The sequence below is a fragment of the Panulirus ornatus genome, chromosome 25 (genome assembly GCF_036320965.1).
Source record: "Panulirus ornatus isolate Po-2019 chromosome 25, ASM3632096v1, whole genome shotgun sequence".
NCBI lineage: Eukaryota > Metazoa > Arthropoda > Malacostraca > Decapoda > Palinuridae > Panulirus > Panulirus ornatus.
This window is the reverse complement of record NC_092248.1, coordinates 7,900,389-7,921,895: the sequence shown is the minus strand read 5'-3', so window position 1 is coordinate 7,921,895 and position 21,507 is coordinate 7,900,389. Positions and strand designations below refer to the sequence as shown.

At 39.8% G+C, this 21,507-nt stretch overlaps 1 protein-coding gene across 40 annotated transcripts in view; it reads left to right on the top strand.

Moving 5' to 3' along the window:
- The window catches only part of p120ctn (adherens junction protein p120), a 203,644-nt gene that overhangs the window by 99,734 nt on the left and 82,403 nt on the right, over positions 1–21,507 (top strand). For 34 of the 40 annotated variants that reach the window (XM_071677437.1, XM_071677436.1, XM_071677425.1 and 31 more), the window contains 2 exons: positions 8,420–8,542; positions 11,616–11,966. In XM_071677437.1, coding sequence (XP_071533538.1) covers positions 8,420–8,542; positions 11,616–11,966 — 474 coding nt within the window. Of the gene's footprint in view, positions 1–8,419; positions 8,543–9,255; positions 9,277–11,615; positions 11,967–21,507 lie in introns of all 40 variants that reach the window. The other 6 variants (XM_071677429.1, XM_071677428.1, XM_071677427.1 and 3 more) reach the window with 2 other exon arrangements.

The following is a 21,507-nucleotide window of genomic DNA, read 5'->3' as shown; positions in this document are numbered from 1 at the left end:
ATGGTGAAGAGCTTTTAGATTTATGTGCTGAAAAAGGACTGGTGATTGGGAATACCTGGTTTAAAAAGCGAGATATACATAAGTATATGTATGTAAGTAGGAGAGATGGCCAGAGAGCGTTATTAGATTACGTGTTAATTGACAGGCGCGCGAAAGAGAGACTTTTGGATGTTAATGTGCTGTGAGGTGCAACTGGAGGGATGTCTGATCATTATCTTGTGGAGGCTAAGGTGAAGATTTGTATGGGTTTTCAGAAAAGAAGAGTGAATGTTGGGGTGAAGAGGGTGGTGAGAGTAAGTGAGCTTGGGAAGGAGACTTGTGTGAGGAAGTACCAGGAGAGGCTGAGTACAGAATGGAAAAAGGTGAGAACAATGGAAGTAAGGGGAGTGGGGGAGGAATGGGATGTATTTAGGGAATCAGTGATGGATTGCGCAAAAGATGCTTATGGCATTAGAAGAGTGGGAGGTAGGTTGATTAGAAAGGGTAGTGAGTGGTGGGATGAAGAAGTAAGATTATTAGTGAAAGAGAAGAGAGAGGCATTTGGACAATTTTTGCAGGGAAAAAATGCAATTGAGTGGGAGATGTATAAAAGAAAGAGACAGGAGGACAAGAGAAAGGTGCAAGAGGTGAAAAAGAGGGCAAATGAGAGTTGGGGTGAGTGAGTATCATTAAATTTTAAGGAGAATAAAAAGATGTTTTGGAAGGCGGTAAATAAAGTGCGTAAGACAAGGGAGCAAATGGGAACTTCAGTGAAGGGCGCAAATGGGGAGGTGATAACAAGTAGTGGTGATGTGAGAAGGAGATGGAGTGAGTATTTTGAAGGTTTGTTGAATGTGTTTGATGATAGAGTGGCAGATATAGGGTGTTTTGGTCGAGGTGGTGTGCAAAGTGAGAGGGTTAGGGAAAATGATTTGGTAAACAGAGAAGAGGTAGTAAAAGCTTTGCGGAAGATGAAAGCCGGCAAGGCAGCAGGTTTGGATGGTATTGCAGTGGAATTTATTAAAAAAGGGGGTGACTGTATTATTGACTGGTTGGTAAGGTTATTTAATGTATGTATGACTCATGGTGAGGTGCCTGAGGATTGGCGGAATGCTTGCATAGTGCCATTGTACAAAGGCAAAGTGGATAAGAGTGAGTGCTCAAATTACAGAGGTATAAGTTTTTTGAGTATTCCTGGTAAATTATATGGAAGGGTATTGATTGAGAGGGTGAAGGCATGTACAGAGCATCAGATTGGGGAAGAGCAGTGTGGTTTCAGAAGTGGTAGAGGATGTGTGGATCAGGTGTTTGCTTTGAAGAATGTATGTGAGAAATACTTAGAAAAGCAAATGGATTTGTATGTAGCATTTATGGATCTGGAGAAGGCATATGATAGAGTTGATAGAGATGCTCTGTGGAAGGTATTAAGAATATATGGTGTGGGAGGCAAGATGTTAGAAGCAGTGAAAAGTTTTTATCGAGGATGTAAGGCATGTGTACGTGTAGGAAGAGAGGAAAGTGATTGGTTCTCAGTGAATGTAGGTTTGCAGCAGGGGTGTGTGATGTCTCCATGGTTGTTTAATTTGTTTATGGATGGGGTTGTTAGGGAGGTGAATGCAAGAGTTTTGGAAAGAGGGGCAAGTATGATGTCTGTTGGGGATGAGAGAGCTTGGGAAGTGAGTCAGTTGTTGTTCACTGATGATACAGCGCTGGTGGCTGATTCATGTGAGAAACTGCAGAAGCTGGTGACTGAGTTTGGTAAAGTGTGTGAAAGAAGAAAGTTAAGAGTAAATGTGAATAAGAGCAAGGTAATTAGGTACAGTATGGTTGAGGGTCAAGTCAATTGGGAGGTAAGTTTGAATGGAGAAAAACTGGAGGAAGTAAAGTGTTTTAGATATCTGGGAGTGGATCTGGAAGCAGATGGAACCATGGAAGCGGAAGTGGATCATAGGGTGGGGGAGGGGGCGAAAATCCTGGGAGCCTTGAAGAATGTGTGGAAGTGGAGAACATTATCTCGGAAAGCAAAAATGGGTACGTTTGAAGGAATAGTGGTTCCAACAATGTTGTATGGTTGTGAGGCGTGGGCTATGGATAGAGTTGTGCGGAGGAGGATGGATGTGCTGGAAATGAGATGTTTGAGGACAATGTGTGGTGTGAGGTGGTTTGATCGAGTAAGTAACGTAAGGGTAAGAGAGATGTGTGGAAATAAAAAGAGCATGGTTGAGAGAGCAGAAGAGGGTGTTTTGAAATGGTTTGGGCACATGGAGAGAATGAGTGAGGAAAGATTGACCAAGAGGATATATGTGTCGGAGGTGGAGGGAACGAGGAGAAGAGGGAGACCAAATTGGAGGTGGAAAGATGGAGTGAAAAAGATTTTGTGTGATCGGGGCCTGAACATGCAGGAGGGTGAAAGGAGGGCAAGGAATAGAGTGAATTGGAGTGATGTGGTATACCGGGGTTGACGTGCTGTCAGTGGATTGAATCAAGGCATGTGAAGCGTCTGGGGTAAACCATGGAAAGCTGTGTAGGTATGTATATTTGCGTGTGTGGACGTATGTATATACATGTGTATGGGGGGGTTGGGCCATTTCTTTCGTCTGTTTCCTTGCGCTACCTTGCAAACGCGGGAGACAGTGACAAAGTATAATAAAAATAAATAAATATATATATATATATATATATATATATATATATATATATATATATATATATTTTTTTTTTTTATACTTTGTCGCTGTCTCCCGCGTTTGTGAGGTAGCGCAAGGAAACAGACGAAAGAAATGGCCCAACCCCCCCCCATACACATGTATATACATACGTCCACACACGCAAATATACATACCTACACAGCTTTCCATGGTTTACCCCAGACGCTTCACATGCCTTGATTCAATCCACTGACAGCACGTCAGCCCCTGGTATACCACATCGCTCCAATTCACTCTATTCCTTGCCCTCCTTTCACCCTCCTGCATGTTCAGGCCCCGATCACACAAAATCTTTTTCACTCCATCATTCCACCTCCAATTTGGTCTCCCTCTTCTCCTTGCTCCCTCCACCTCCGACACATATATCCTCTTGGTCAATCTTTCCTCACTCATCCTCTCCATGTGCCCAAACTACTTCAAAACACCCTCTTCTGCTCTCTCAACCACGCTCTTTTTATTTCCACACATCTCTCTTACCCTTACGTTACTCACTCGATCAAACCACCTCACACCACACATTGTCCTCAAACATCTCATTTCCAGCACATCCATCCTCCTGCGCACAACTCTATCCATAGCCCACGCCTCGCAACCATACAGCATTGTTGGAACCACTATTCCTTCAAACATACCCATTTTTGCTTTCCGAGATAATGTTCTCGACTTCCACACATTCTTCAAGGCCCCCAGAATTTTCGCCCCCTCCCCCACCCTATGATCCACTTCCGCTTCCATGGTTCCATCCGCTGCCAGATCCACTCCCAGATATCTAAAACACTTCACTTCCTCCAGTTTTTCTCCATTCAAACTCACCTCCCAATTGACTTGACCCTCAACCCTACTGTACCTAATAACCTTGCTCTTATTCACATTTACTCTTAACTTTCTTCTTCCACACACTTTACCAAACTCAGTCACCAGCTTCTGCAGTTTCACACATGAATCAGCCACCAGCGCTGTGTCATCAGCGAACAACAGCTGACTCACTTCCCAAGCTCTCTCATCCCCAACAGACTTCATACTTGCCCCTCTTTCCAAAACTCTTGCATTTACCTCCCTAACAACCCCATCCATAAACAAATTAAACAACCATGGAGACATCTCACACCCCTGCCGCAAACCTACATTCACTGAGAACCAATCACTTTCCTCTCTTCCTACACGTACGCATGCCTTACATCCTCGATAAAAACTTTTCACTGCTTCTAACAACTTTCCTCCCACACCATATATTCTTAATACCTTCCACAGAGCATCTCTATCAACTCTATCATATGCCTTCTCCAGATCCATAAATGCTACATACAAATCCATTTGCTTTTCTAAGTATTTCTCACATACATTCTTCAAAGCAAACACCTGATCCACACATCCTCTACCACTTCTGAAACCACACTGCTCTTCCCCAATCTGATGCTCTGTACATGCCTTCACCCTCTCAATCAATACCCTCCATATAATTTACCAGGAATACTCAACAAACTTATACCTCTGTAATTTGAGCACTCACTCTTATCCCCTTTGCCTTTGTACAATGGCACTATGCACGCATTCCGCCAATCCTCAGGCACCTCACCGTGAGTCATACATACATTAAATAACCTTACCAACCAGTCAACAATACAGTCACCCCCTTTTTTAATAAATTCCACTGCAATACCATCCAAACCTGCTGCCTTGCCGGCTTTCATCTTCCGCAAAGCTTTCACTACCTCTTCTCTGTTTACCAAATCATTTTCCCTAACCCTCTCACTTTGCACACCACCTCGACCAAAACACCCTATATCTGCCACTCTATCATCAAACACATTCAACAAACCTTCAAAATACTCTCTCCATCTCCTTCTCACATCACCACTACTTGTTATCACCTCCCCATTTGCGCCCTTCACTGAAGTTCCCATTTGCTCCCTTGTCTTACGCACTTTATTTACCTCCTTCCAGAACATCTTTTTATTCTCCCTAAAATTTAATGATACTCTCTCACCCCAACTCTCATTTGCCCTTTTTTTCACCTCTTGCACCTTTCTCTTGTCCTCCTGTCTCTTTCTTTTATACATCTCCCACTCAATTGCATTTTTTCCCTGCAAAAATCGTCCAAATGCCTCTCTCTTCTCTTTCACTAATACTCTTACTTCTTCATCCCACCACTCACTACCCTTTCTAATCAACCCACCTCCCACTCTTCTCATGCCACAAGCATCTTTTGCGCAATCCATCACTGATTCCCTAAATACATCCCATTCCTCCCCCACTCCCCTTACTTCCATTGTTCTCACCTTTTTCCATTCTGTACTCAGTCTCTCCTGGTACTTCCTCACACAGGTCTCCTTCTCAAGCTCACTTACTCTCACCACCCTCTTCACCCCAACATTCACTCTTCTTTTCTGAAAACTCATACAAATCTTCACCTTAGCCTCCACAAGATAATGATCAGACATCCCTCCAGTTGCACCTCTCAGCACATTAACATCCAAAAGTCTCTGTTTCGCATGCCTGTCAATTAACACGTAATCCAATAATGCTCTCTGGCCATCTCTCCTACTTACATAAGTATACTTATATATATATATATATATATATATATATATATATATATATATATATATATATATATATATATATTCATTTTTTTTTTTTCATACTATTCGCCATTTCCCGCGATAGCGAGGTAGCGTCAAGAACAGAGGACTGGGCCTCTGAGGGAACACCCTCACCCGGCCCCCCCCTCTGCTCCCCCCTTTGGAAAATTAAAATAAAAAAATGACAGGGGAGGATTTCCAGCCCCCCCGCTCCCTTCCCTTTTAGTCGCCTTCTACGACACGCAGGGAATACGTGGGAAGTATTCTTTCTCCCCTATCCCCTGCGTTAGCAAGGTAGCACAAGGAAACAGACGAAAGAATGGCCCATCCCACCCACATACTCATGTATATACATAAATGCCCACACACACACATATGTATACCTATACATTTCAACATATACATACATATACATAAACAGACATATATACACATGTACAATTCATACTTGCTGCCTTCATCCATTCCTGTCGCCACCCCGCCACACATGAAATGGCACCCCCCTCCCCCCGTGCTCTAAATGGTAAACATCACCATAGTCATTACACTGCCATCCTACTGCATACATATGGGTTTTTGTGGTTACATTATATCACTTGTTTATTGTGTTTACTGGTTCTTTTTCTTTTTTTTTTCTCTATCTCTACGACGCTTTCACTCTGTGGGTCCCTTGTCCAGTGTAGGGGAAATGCACAGAGGTAGGAACAAGAACTGCTCTCCTGGGGTGATGATTGTGATTGAGACCCAAGGGTTGTGTTAGTTAGGATTGGATGTTAGTCAGTCAATCCTGCACTGGTATGGGTCTCTCCCACTGATTTTTACTGGCATTTTGGTAGACAAGAGGCCTTCTTACCTTGATCATTGGTTAAGTGAGATTTTCCTTTTGTAGAGACAATATATTTGATAGTCTATTGCTTGGGCAACCACTTAAGGTTGGAAACAGTGAACTGATATGAAGAAAATGATATTCTCTCACAGGATCAGGAATGATAGGAGCAACTTTTGGATGAAAATATTGGCCTTCATATCACAGTGGGGAGGTTGGAATCACAAGGACCATGTATTCTAAGAGTCCCACTCCTTGACTACTGTTTTGTCATGGAGCAGTGAGGGGAGCAGGGCCACTCTAAGGACAGGAATACAGCTAAGCTCTTGATGGGTCAGGCTCTTCATACAAAGAAAGCATGAGTATTTGTGCAGAAATTTTTATTGGGGGGGGGGGGGCACTTTTAGTTGGGTTCTGTTCTCTTTCTAGGTTGTGTTATAATTATATGAGATTTTTTACTCTTCTTGCAAATACTTTCTTAAGGTTTGAGATGGGAATGAGTCAAAAGGTTTTTGGCATGCTAGTATAGTTTAATAATTTTGACAGTGGTTACACTTTAGTTAAATTCAATTACTTCTAAGAGTTTATTTGCTCAGTTTTGAGCAGCTGCTAAGTTGGACTGACAATAGTAAACATCAGGAATCCTTAGTGTCCTTTAGGCATCTTGTATAAACAAGATTGCTCTCAATCCCTTAATCATCACTACGGGATACAAGAGATGAATAATAGCCCACCTTTTCTCCTGAAAAAACTCATGCTTAGATAGATATACTGTTGGTGTACAAGTTGATTTTTTGGATAATGAATGGCCCAACTATTTAGGTTAAAGGGTACCTCTATCATGATGCCCCTTTCACTGCCATTGAAGTGGGAGCCATCAGCATGAACATACTACAGAGCCCTCTACACGAACTACTTTTGATGGGTGCTTGATATAAACCTGTCTATACCAACTTACAAAAAGTTCTTTGGTCTGTTCTTAGAGAGTGTGGTACCTTCCCTGCTGCAATCTATGTGGGATTACTAAAGTCCTGATCTTGTTACAGTTAGGGGTTTTCTCAGCATTTTATCATTTTAGTGGCAGTTCATAAAACTTTTGGTGTTTTATGGCTAATGAGAGAAAAGTTGATTAGCTGCGTGCAGTATCAGATATAAGAACTCCAACTTGTCACTTGTGAAATCTCTGTGCGTACTTTGAACATCAGAGATTTCTCGGGGAACATCTTTTGTACCTGAAAAACTTCTCAGCAAGAACTTTCTTCCTTTGACTAAAAGACTTGTTTTGTAGCTGCAGTCTGCCTGTATGTCAGAGGCCTTTTAGAGAAACCTTCAGCTAGAGAGTAATTTTAGAGGTCTGTGGCATTCCTTTAACATTTTTTCAGGGTACTTTAGTCTAGATGTCAATAATTGAACTGGTTTGCTCCTGGAGACAACCGCTATTATGGCAGACAGACCCTGATGTGCCAAAGGTGTCTATGAAGGTGATATTTTTTTTATGTTTTTGCCCTTTTTTTGAGAATTTTTTCTTCATACCTGTCCTTCCATTATGTTTTGCTTTCATTACTTTTGTGATGAAATGACCCTGGAGGAAAGTGAAGGTTATGAAGAATGAAAAACTTTTTCTCTTCAGGGCAGTGTCCTGCTTGAGTTTTTCCCCACATTTGTTTCCTGCCCTTCCTTTGTTCTCTCCCTTTCCCTCAAAAATCCTTTCTCTGACTTGATGGTGACTACCATTAGGTTGATCTTTGTGTTCCAGAAATTGCCAGACATGTCAATACTAGGGCCCAATGGCCAAGGATGACAGCATCACCAAATGAGGTTGGTCATTAGCAAGGAAGAACCAGGTCAGGCCATAGGCTGCTTACTGCCAAGTAGATGATTAATGAGGGATGAGATTCCTTTACCTAATTGTAAAATAGAAAGAAATCCAGCATAAATCTGGCAGAATTTCTCATGGCTCATGAGGAACTGACTGGTGAGAAAGTTTGTATACCTGTACTTAAAAATTTACTTTTTCTTCAATTTTTTGTAATTAATTTATTTTCACCTCTAGGCATTTAAGTAGGGTGAAATGTGATTTGAGTCACATTTACTCCAAACTGTAAGAATAAAAGATTCTCATGAAAATTACAAATGGTGTTCTAGGTGATAGTATTGCTGTACCCCATGAGTAGAAGTGGTAGTATTAGCAGCAGCAGCAGTAGTAGTAGTAGTAGTAGTAGTATTTATTTTTCCTCACTTTCTCTCTCTCCATAGATTATTTAGCATATCCCACGTCCTCCTCACTTCATGCATTGTCGGCATTTTTTCATATATATTTGCAGTTGGCGGCTATCCCCAAAGTGGCTATGCGGAATTAGATGGTACGCTGCTCCCTCCCAATGGTGAAGACCCATATCGGAACACACCTTCGCCGGGAATGCAGGGAATTCCACAAGATCGATATGGTTAGTAAAGAGGGGAGAAAGAAAGGAATACCAGCAGTGAGATATTAGCATTAGGGAGGGTCAAGAGAGAGAGAGAGAGAGAGAGAGAGAGAGAGAGAGAGAGAGAGAGAGAGAGAGAGAGAGTTTACTGTTTTTGCTTTTGTGGTTAACTGGAGGTTGTTTCTTACATTAATGGTTTATTTTGTCTATTGATAATTACTTCTGACTTTAGTAGAGTTTGTATCCCTACTTTAGAAAATATGGGGGTACCTTCACCTTTTTTTCTGCCTTTTTACAAAAAGGCTATAGAGTAGCTTATTTCCTGAAGGTTATTCTTAATATATGCCAGTTAAAGATTGCATTTTGTAATCATTACATGTTATTCAGTCCAGTTTGAATGATTGTATCATAGTCCATGATATGGAATCACAATTTCTTAAGCTTTTCATTATTTTCAAGGACTGGATTGAATTTTTGGAAATTGCAAAATAGGTCTTATGCCTTTGATAAGCTGTTATGTTGTGTTTTATTTGTATTTAGAGTTAAACATCACTCCAGAATGAATACTTTATAATACATCATCTGTTTAAGGACCAATACATATCTTTTCTGTGGGAGATGAGATTCATTGAGGATTTCACATGCATTGTTTTGAGCTTTTTTGCTATCACTATTAATTTCATCTTATCTCTGTTAGTACTGGTGTAAACACAATTTCATCTTCTTAATGCTAGCTGATGATCCACAACTTATGGGTAAGTATGATACAGGAAGACTACTGGACATCTTGATAATAGTTTCTTGCTGTTCTTAGTGTCTGCATGAAAAAATGGTGCACCTTCGAATTCGCATGACTGGCTTAGATATTTGTATTATCATCCATGTATCATTATTTGTTAGCTTTCAGTTTTTTTATGGAAAGAATGTGAGAGATCAAACTGAAGATTTGTTTGGAAGTACATACAGTAAAAAAGTAACCTCCCTCATTGGTCCATTTAATTTCAAAATGATTAATATGACTCATGTTGTCTTGGTATGATTGGTAAGCATGAATAGGAGAAAGATTTCTTGATTATGGTAGTCCCATTTGCAGTATTGTCATCAAAATATGAAATCGGTATAATATTCATAAATGGTAAATGACAGAAAATGTTATTAGCAATAACTGTATTGCATTATGTGAGGAGGGCTACCAGTGTGAGGCCAGACCAATGGGCAGACGAAGAATGGCCCATCCACTCATATACACATATATGTACATAAATGATCAAACACACACATATACATGGAACCATGTATATCTCTCTTACCCTATTATTACTTACTCGATCAAACCACCTCACACCACATATTGTCCTCAAACATATCATTTCCAGCACATCCACCCTCCTGCGCACAACTCTATCCATAGCCCATGCCTCGCAACCATACAACATTGTTGGAACCACTATTCCTTCAAACATACCCATTTTTGCTTTCCGAGATAATGTTCTCGACTTCCACACATTCTTCAAGGCTCCCAGGATTTTCGCCCCCTTCCCCACCCTATGATCCACTTCTGCTTCCATGGTTCCATCCGCTGCCAGATCCACTCCCAGATATCTAAAACACTTCACTTCCTCCAGTTTTTCTCCATTCAAACTTACCTCCCAGTTGACTTGACCCTCAACCCTACTGTACCTAATAACCTTGCTCTTATTCACATTTACTCTTAACTTTCTTCTTTCACACACTTTACCAAACTCAGTCACCAGCTTCTGCAGTTTCTCACATGAATCAGCCACCAGCGCTGTATCATCAGCGAACAACAACTGACTCACTTCCCAAGCTCTCTCATCCCCAATGACTTCATACTTGCCCCTCTTTCCAAAACTCTTGCATTTACCTCCCTAACAACCCCATCCATAAACAAATTAAACAACCATGGAGACATCACACACCCCTGCCGCAAACCTACATTCACTGAGAACCAATCACTTTCCGCTCTTCCTACACGTACACATGCCATATATATATATATATATATATATATATATATATATATATATATATATATATATATATATATGTATTATATATATTATATATATGTATATTTATTTATTTATTTCTATTTATTTTGCTTTGTCGCTGTCTCCCGCGTTTGCGAGGTAGCGCAAGGAAACAGATGAAAGAAATGGCCCAACCCACCCCCATACACATGTATATACATACACGTCCACACACTCAAATATACATACCTATACATCTCAGTGTACACATATATATATATACACACAGACATATACATATATACACATGTACATAATTCATACTGTCTGCCTTTATTTATTCCCATCTCCACCTCGCCACACATGGAATAACATCCCCCTCCCCCCTCATGTGTGCGAGGTAGCACTAGGAAAATACAACAAAGGCCCCATTTGTTCACACTCAGTCTCTAACTGTCATGTAATAATGCCCGAAACCACAGCTCCCTTTCCACATCCAGGCCTCTGGGGATAGGGGAGAAAGAATACTTCCCACGTATTCCCTGCTTGTCGTAGAAGATGACTAAAAGGGGAGGGAGAATAATTGGAATGTGGTTGAAATCAGTCCCAGGTGCTCCAAGAATCGATAATTTTATAATGCATGTGGTAGCCGAGAATAACGGATTTAATTCATCAATCAAGACGTACAGTGAGCACTTTGTTCTAGCCCTGCCATTTTGGCTAACTCTTGTGTCTGGTACTCATAGGTAGGTATTCTCTCTCTCCATGTAAAAGAAAAATTACGTTGGACTTAAAGCTTGTCATATCTGTACATAGTGCTCCTCCTCAGGCTTAAGATATTGGGATAATAAAAGGATGTGTAGTTTTTGATTTGAATGTGCTTGTTATCTTAGAATAGCATTTTTATATTTTAGTGTCTTTGGTTTCAAGTGATGTTAGAGATTACATAGCAGTGCATAGTCTTTAGCTTGGCTGTTATTCTTATAAATTTTAGCCTCTTTCATTTTGTAACTTTTATGTTATTATGCACCAATTTTTGTTTGTTGACTGTATATGCTTTTTGTCTTGTAGCATGATGTGTTGTGTTTATGTTTGCACTGTAGATGGCGGCCTTGAAGTTGATGACCATGTTGGGGATTACCCTGAGGATAGCAGGTACCATGGAGCAGAGAGTGGCATGGTTTACCCTCCTGATGGTGTTGTGTATGGGCGGCTGTTAGGTGCTCCTCGCTCACCCTATACCATAAATGGAGGGGTGAGAGCAAGTGCCGAGCCTCTTTTACCTTCCCCTGCTATGTATGATGAGGAGCCTCCTCATGTACAGCATCCTGCACCTCCCACGCACATCTCGCCACCAACCCCCACCTTGCCACCTCCGCCAATTCAAAATCACGACAACTATGCACATGCCAACCTGCTACGCTCTCCCTCTGCAGACAGCAGTGCTCCTAGAGGTGTGGCACACTGTCTGGCTTTTGTTAGAAGTGTGGAATATGTCATTACTTTGATGTCTCACTTACTTGTGTTACCCTCATATTTGATTGCTCCATTAGCATTAGGTATTAAGCTGGCTGGATGAATGATTTGAATGATGATGATATCAGTGTTTCATAGAATTTTTGTGTACTGTGAATTCTGCTTTTTTAAAAAAATTTATGTTCATAAGATACAAACTCTTTGATCAGAGAAAAAGATGATAGAGGTCATAGCAAAGTTGGGACTGATTGATGAGAGAGCTTTCTCTCATATAAAGGGAGTTTCATACTTCATGTTTTGTAGATTTCTTTATAGCTGCCTTCATCTGATGTCTTCTTTCTGGATATTTTTTCTGTGGGCATGAAGGACCAACTCATTGCTCTTTTCATTGAACATGTTTCAATCTAATTCAAAACACTAGTTTCATAAGTTTGCTAAAAGTAACCTTAAGGTCCTGTATTCTTAGAATAGCAAACATGCTCATGTTGTATAATCTGTATTTATTTTAGACATCATATGTTTTGCATATGTTTCGTATGACCTCACCATGTGTTACAATTTTGTGTGTAGTGTCTCAGTTAGGTTGAAATTGGATGTGGATTTATTTAAGAATATACAAAAAAGATTCAGCTTCCTCCTTTTTTGTGACTTTATGATTGTAAATATCAGTCAAGAATTTTTTCAGTTAATGCTATTATATTTAAGAATTATAGCTCTCAGTCTTTTTATAGATTCTTAGTTCTTTTCAGTTGCTTACCAACAAACACATGAAATTAAGGTTGATTGTCATTTCCTCCATACTGTTAGTTTTGTCATTACTGATGTATTTTTGGTCCCCCTGGAGGCTGTAGTTTAACTCAGTAAAAGTAGAAGTAATGCAGGTGAAAATTGTAGAACAAATAGAATGGTAACAGGATGATCAGATGCATATTTGTGACTGTAGCCTATGTTACACATTCAGTTGCTGAATTTTCCATTCAGTTTTGTGAGGAACATATATCAATTTTCAGTATTTATGTCTTGAAAGGGACTGTATCAGGTATGATATCATCTGGAGATGAAAAAGCTTCAGTCTTTTACTGTTGTTTAAAAACATTCATGCCAGAAGCCCTTTTTGTGAACTTAGTTGATGTACCACTCGCTGCTTACATTTTTAGCATCAGCTTGTGGTAGTGCTCTTTTCCATCTCACGATGAATTCATAGGTTTTTTAGTGTGCCTACTGACTGCAAGCAGTAAAAAGTCTTTTAGGAGAATGCCATGAAACTTATTTGAAATTGAGTACCACATTGATTTTTTTTCATATTTTAGCATTCAGTAAAAACACAGGTCGACATAGGGAAATGGAAATGCAGGTATCCATTTGGGTTTGCATATTATGATTATACATTGTCTATTTGAAGGAGGCATGTGCCACCGCTTGATGGGAGTTCCCTGAGAGAACGGGCATCAGAGATATAAATAGATAGTTAGAAGAATAATTTTTGATGTAATTTTTTTGTAAGTACCTAAGTACATGTTGATGAATTTGGGCAGTTTCAAGTTCTTTTTGCACTGTTTGTTATATGAGTAGAATATGAAAAAATCTGCTTTTCTATAATATGAAAACTTCCCAAAACCACAATTTAGTATATTCAAGATAGTGGTTGCATGAAGCATGAGCTTCCAATGAATTCCAGAAAATTTTTTACTTAATGACAAAACTGTTGATGAGTATCATACGGGAAATGACAAACATGTAAGAATGAATGGAAAATTGATAAGTTATAGATGCTTGGGGTAGCATTTAAAATACATGGGGGTAGAAGGTAAATTCACCCTCTGTAACTTCATATGCCACAAAAAAGAAAAACACACGCAAAAAAAAAAAGAAATTGAAAATGGAGGGAAAAGTTCCCTCATGAACATAAACTTACTTGTCAGCAGATTGTAACAAACCAGTCAGATGCGTTAAATGCAATTTCTTTGCCATTCCTTTTGCAAACGATGGCTAATTTTGTTATTCTAATACACGCTTATATTGATAAATTACCACCAAATTTTCCAAGCTTCTATGTGCTTTGCAACTTCATTAAAGAAAGCTGTCCTGCTTCAACAATTTTTAAGTAAATCAGTAGCATAAAAGCTCTGTTTAAAATGTCATTGTAATCAAAACTTTTGATATATGGGATGGAAGTTTTACATTTGGGCTCCATATCTTCAACATTATTTATGATCATACAACTTCTTAAGTTTATTATGTTGTTTAGCTGCAACCATTTTTAAACCTTCATTTTTGCTCAAGAAATTAAAAACATAAACATCAGACTGTAGCCCTTGAAAGAATTATGGCAAGGCTGGTAAAGAATTCGTGAATTTTTTTCATACTTGTTTGCTGTTTCCCGCATTGGCAAATCAGTGTCAAGAAGAAAGAAATGGCCTTGTTTACTCACATCCATTCTCTGGCTGTCGTGTGTCATGCACTGAAACCATGCATCCTTAGCTGCTTCATATTTCTTGGTTCAGTCCTTCGACAGCACATGGGACTGCATACCACATCGCTTTAATTCACTTTACCCTGTACATGCCATATATCCTCCTGCATGTTCAGGCCTCAGCCCTCAAAATCTTGATGACTCCAATTTTTGATCTCTGATTCAGTATTCCCCCTTCACTTTGTTTCCTCCACTTCTGACAATATGTCTTCTTTGTCAACTGCTCTTCACTCATTCTATCCATATGTCCAAACTATTTCTATGAAAATGATTATATTGAACCTTGTTGTAGGGAAGGTGGTAAGGTAGCTGCCAGTCAAACACTTAATCCACATTTAGAGTACAGGAAAAAAATAATTGCAGAACTGTTGAAAAAAATGAGAAGAAAGTTCATTGTAAGATTTAATTGAAAATAAAAGGAGCAAGCCAGTGACTAAACTAGTAAATATAAACAGGCAATAGGCAATCATAATGTAGGTCATATTAGGGATGTGTATGTATTTAAACATAAACATCATTGGTAATGTATTAAAAATTTATTAACATACTTTTACTGTTTTTATCTCTCTTGGAATAATGTATAATGAAAGTTTACATCTTTTTTATGTATGTTAGTGTTGTTATTTTTCAGTTTCTCCTTATCATTCTCCTGTATATCTAATTATCCATTCATTTTGGCCTTCCATTGTACAGGGCAGAATTTTTTCTTCTACTCATTGTGGCTGTGTCGTATGTAGCCAAAGACTTGAAAAAATTTCACATGTTCTAGGGAGGATTTGTTTGGGTAAGAATGTATTAACCAGTATGCTACACAGTACTCCCATGAACCTGTCTGGTATTATTCCTTTCAGCTGTTATATTATTGTTGAAGTAGTTTAGAGATGCAGCAAGTTTGCAGGAGCTAAGGACCCTACTACTTATTTCATGGATTTATTGGACATCATCGACTCAGATAACTTGGACAAAAGTGGTGCTGAAAATGGATAGACCAATAAAGAGATTGGTGTGTAGAAAATCTTAGGACAAGAGGAAAAATATGATTTGAACTCATACATAGAGGAGAGAGGACGATGCACAGTGCATTGGGGAAAGAGGAGCATTTATATCACATGAGAAGTGAATGTGGGCATCCATTAATTTTACCCCTACACAGTTTACTCTTGATTTAACACTAGTTTGATGAAAGGTTGCTCATTTAGAGATGATGCTAAAGAACTAGATTATTGTGGAGCATTTTAATGGATTTTATTGTGACTGAGACTAATTGTTACTGTGACCTCTTGAAGGCAGCATTACCTTAGTTTTTACCTCACAATAGGATTGGGAATTTCACTGCCGTAATTAGAGATGGCATGTAATACATTTTGTTTTTAATGTTTATGATGTAGCATAAATGAATATTGAACTATAGATGAAGTATTCTTAATGAAAATGTTTAGCAAATTCATACCATGAGATTGCTGTGTGCAATTACTGCAATTAATGCCTACTTTACTGAACCAAAAAGTGGTCAAGTATTATAGCAGCAGTGTAAGAACATTTCATGCCTAATCTGGTGCAACAGCCAATCCAAGCCTTATATGGTGCAACAACCGTATTGTAGATATCCTTTCCACCATTAACCAAGATACTGTGCTTGGCAGTGAAAAGCCAAACAACTGAAGTGATCAAAAAAAGCCTTCGGTGATGGATTGAAATAAGAAAATGAACATTGTAGTTAAATATGACATGTAGATCAGTTGCATCGAGTGAGTGAGAAACATTTTGTGAAGGTATATTGAGCTGTTATTGCATTTGATGGACATGTTAGTGTAAAATGCTTACAAAATGTACGTTGCTTGAGTTTGGTGAAGCAGTTATACATCAGATGATTGCCAGGGTTGTGTTATGCTATACCTGGTAATCAAAGATGTCCCTGGTGGAAAAATATTTCCTTGGTCTATCTTTTTCTTTAGAAAGAAACTTACAACCTTGTTGCAAGTGTTGTGCTCTCATGCCAACACAAGGGACAAGAAAATTCAAGAAGACAAACCATCTATGAAAAGATTGTGATGACCCTCTTTGCCTGCACCCGTGCTTTAGAGTGTACTTTGCATAGAAAGGCAACTGAAGTGAAGGTGTGTAGTAATGTGTGTAGTTGTATATATAAAAAGAAATCAGAAGTGAGACCACACAGTACTTTATATTTGAATGCAGATAAATGAGCATGTGAATATTAACAAAAGAAAAACTGAGAAATGAAGGCTTTGTACATGATATGGTATAGACAGGGCTCAGTTATATGCATGGCAGCACTTACTACCCTAAAACATCAAAGTTTGATGGCTCAACAAGATTGTAAGTATAGTTTTACAATGTTGCTTTATTTATTTTGTGATGGTAATGGTAATATTGAGTATTATTATTGAAAAGCATAATACATTTGTACAGATTGCCTTGTCCCTCTCTTCCAGACATAGTTTTCAGGCACAGAATTATGTATAGAGATTACTGAAATGTTGGTTTGTGGATTTGTATTTGTAAATGCATTTGAATAATAATCAAAATTACCCTGCACAGTGTATTGTGCATCAGGTATTTGCTTTAAAGAATGTGTGTGAAAATTGCTTAAAGAAGTAGAAAGACTTGTTTCCTTGTGCTACCTCGCTAACGCGGGAGACAGCGACAAAGCAAAATATATATGTATATATATATATATATATATATATATATATATATATATATTTTTTTTTTTATACTCTGTCGCTGTCTCCCGCATCTGCGAGGTAGCGCAAGGAAACAGACGAAAGAAATGGCCCAACCCCCCCCCATACACATGTATATACATACGTCCACACACGCAAATATACATACCTACACAGCTTTCCATGGTTTACCCCAGACGCTTCACATGCCTTGATTCAATCCACTGACAGCACGTCAACCCCGGTATACCACATCGCTCCAATTCACTCTATTCCTTGCCCTCCTTTCACCCTCCTGCATGTTCAGGCCCCGATCACACAAAATCTTTTTCACTCCATCTTTCCACCTCCAATTTGGTCTCCCTCTTCTCCTTGCTCCCTCCACCTCCGACACATATATCCTCTTGGTCAATCTTTCCTCACTCATCCTCTCCATGTGCCCAAACCACTTCAAAACACCCTCTTCTGCTCTCTCAACCACGCTCTTTTTATTTCCACACATCTCTCTTACCCTTACGTTACTCACTCGATCAAACCACCTCACACCACACATTGTCCTCAAACATCTCATTTCCAGCACATCCATCCTCCTGCGCACAACTCTATCCATAGCCCACGCCTCGCAACCATACAACATTGTTGGAACCACTATTCCTTCAAACATACCCATTTTTGCTTTCCGAGATAATGTTCTCGACTTCCACACATTCTTCAAGGCCCCCAGAATTTTCGCCCCCTCCCCCACCCTATGATCCACTTCCGCTTCCATGGTTCCATCCGCTGCCAGATCCACTCCCAGATATCTAAAACACTTCACTTCCTCCAGTTTTTCTCCATTCAAACTCACCTCCCAATTGACTTGACCCTCAACCCTACTGTACCTAATAACCTTGCTCTTATTCACATTTACTCTTAACTTTCTTCTTCCACACACTTTACCAAACTCAGTCACCAGCTTCTGCAGTTTCTCACATGAATCAGCCACCAGCGCTGTATCATCAGCGAACAACAACTGACTCACTTCCCAAGCTCTCTCATCCCCAACAGACTTCATACTTGCCCCTCTTTCCAAAACTCTTGCATTTACCTCCCTAACAACCCCATCCATAAACAAATTAAACAACCATGGAGACATCACACACCCCTGCCGCAAACCTACATTCACTGAGAACCAATCACTTTCCTCTCTTCCTACACGTACACATGCCTTACATCCTCGATAAAAACTTTTCATATATATATATATATATATATATATATATATATATATATATATATATATATATATGCAGATAAATGAATGGGTTTTCAGAAAAGAAGAGTGAATGTTGGGGTGAAGAGGGTGGTGAGAGTAAGTGAGCTTGGGAAGGAGACCTGTGTGAGGAAGTACCAGGAGAGACTGAGTACAGAATGGAAAAGGGTGAGAACAATGGAAGTAAGGGGAGTGGGGGAGGAATGGGATGTATTTAGGGAATCAGTGATGGATTGTGCAAAAGATGCTTGTGGCATGAGAAGAGTGGGAGGTGGGTTGATTAGAAAGGGTAGTGAGTGGTGGGATAAAGAAGTAAGAGTATTAGTGAAAGAGAAGAGAGAGGCATTTGGACGATTTTTGCAGGGAAAAAATGCAATTGAGTGGGAGATGTATAAAAGAAAGAGACAGGAGGTCAAGAGAAAGGTGCAAGAGGTGAAAAAAAGGGCAAATGAGAGTTGGGGTGAGAGAGTATCATTAAATTTTAGGGAGAATAAAAAGATGTTCTGGAAGGAGGTAAATAAAGTGCGTAAGACAAGGGAGCAAATGGGAACTTCAGTGAAGGACGCAAATGGGGAGGTGAAAACAAGTAGTGGTGATGTGAGAAGGAGATGGAGTGAGTATTTTGAAGGTTTGTTGAATGTGTTTGATGATAGAGTGGCAGATATAGGGTGTTTTGGTCGAGGTGGTGTGCAAAGTGAGAGGGTAGGGAAAATGATTTGGTAAACAGAGAAGAGGTAGTGAAAGCTTTGCGGAAGATGAAAGCCGGCAAGGCAGCAGGTTTGGATGGTATTGCAGTGGAATTTATTAAAAAAGGGGGTGACTGTATTGTTGACTGGTTGGTAAGGTTATTTGATGTATGTATGACTCATGGTGAGGTGCCTGAGGATTGGCGGAATGCGTGCATAGTGCCATTGTACAAAGGCAAAGGGGATAAGAGTGAGTGCTCAAATTACAGAGGTATAAGTTTGTTGAGTATTCCTGGTAAATTATAAGGGAGGGTATTGATTGAGAGGGTGAAGGCATGTACAGAGCATCAGATTGGGGAAGAGCAGTGTGGTTTCAGAAGTGGTAGAGGATGTGTGGATCAGGTGTTTGCTTTGAAGAATGTATGTGAGAAATACTTAGAAAAGCAAATGGATTTGTATGTAGCATTTATGGATCTGGAGAAGGCATATGATAGAGTTGATAGAGATGCTCTGTGGAAGGTATTAAGAATATATGGTGTGGGAGGAAAGTTGTTAGAAGCAGTGAAAAGTTTTTATCTAGGATGTAAGGCATGTGTACGTGTAGGAAGAGAGGAAAGTGATTGGTTCTCAGTGAATGTAGGTTTGCGGCAGGGGTGTGTGATGTCTCCATGGTTGTTTAATTTGTTTATGGATGGGGTTGTTAGGGAGGTAAATGCAAGAGTTTTGGAAAGAGGGGCAAGTATGAAGTCTGTTGGGGATGAGAGAGCTTGGGAAGTGAGTCAGTTGTTGTTCGCTGATGATACAGCACTGGTGGCTGATTCATGTGAGAAACTGCAGAAGCTGGTGACTGAGTTTGGTAAAGTGTGTGGAAGAAGAAAGTTAAGAGTAAATGTGAATAAGAGCAAGGTTATTAGGTACAGTAAGGTTGAGGGTCAAGTCAATTGGGAGGTGAGTTTGAATGGAGAAAAACTGGAGGAAGTGAAGTGTTTTAGATATCTGGGAGTGGATCTGGCCGCGGATGGAACCATGGAAGCGGAAGTGGATCATAGGGTGGGGGAGGGGGCGAAAATTCTGGGGGCCTTGAAGAATGTGTGGAAGTCGAGAACATTATTTCGGAAAGCAAAAATGGGTATGTTTGAAGGAATAGTGGTTCCAACAATGTTGTATGGTTGCGAGGCGTGGGCTATGGATAGAGTTGTGCGCAGGAGGATGGATGTGCTGGAAATGAGATGTTTGAGGACAATGTGTGGTGTGAGGTGGTTTGATCGAGTGAGTAACGTAAGGGTAAGAGAGATGTGTGGAAATAAAAAGAGCGTGGTTGAGAGAGCAGAAGAGGGTGTTTTGAAGTGGTTTGGGCACATGGAGAGAATGAGTGAGGAAAGATTGACCAAGAGGATATATGTGTCGGAGGTGGAGGGAACGAGGAGAAGAGGGAGACCAAATTGGAGGTGGAAAGATGGAGTGAAAAAGATATTGTGTGATCGGGGCCTGAACATGCAGGAGGGTGAAAGGAGGGCAAGGAATAGAGTGAATTGGAGCGATGTGGTATACCGGGGTTGACGTGCTGTCAGTGGATTGAATCAAGGCATGTGAAGCGTCTGGGGTAAACCATGGAAAGCTGTGTAGGTATGTATATTTGCGTGTGTGGACGTATGTATATACATGTGTATGGGGGGGGTTGGGCCATTTCTTTCGTCTGTTTCCTTGCGCTACCTCGCAAACGCGGGAGACCGACAAAGTAAAAAAAAAAAAAAAAAAAAAAAAAATATATATATATATATATATATATATATATATATATATATATATATATATATATATATATGTATATGTGTGTTTATGTGCATTTATGTTTATGTATGTGTATGCAAGTGGGTGGGCCATTCTTTGTCTGTTTCCTGGCGCTACCTCACTGATGTGGGAAACAGCAGTTATATGTAATCATAATGTAAATATATCTGGAAAAAGCTTATTGATAGGGTTTATGGAGATACTTTGTTGAAGGTTAACGTTATGAATGTATGGTTTAGGAGGAAAGCCATCGGAAGCAGTTAGTAGTTTTAATCACGAGAGTAAGGGATGTGTGCAAGTAGGTAGAGTAGATGAGTGTTTACAGGTGAAGGTAGTGTTACTATAACTGTTAAGTTTGTATATTGATGGGCTGATGAGGGAGGTAAATGCAAGGTTCTTGGTGAGATTTGGGGGGGGGGGGGGGGGGGTATGTAGTGGGTAAGGAGTCCTCAAAAGTTAGTTAGTTCATGTTTGCTTGTGGCAGGATGGCAGATTTGAGCGAGAAACTGCAGGTTTATCTGAGTTTAGGAGAGTGTGTGAAAGGAAAAAGTCGAGTGTAAATGTGAATAAAAGCAAGGTTATTAGGTTTAGCAGTGGAAAGAGATATGTTAGTTGGGGGTGAGTGTCTAATCA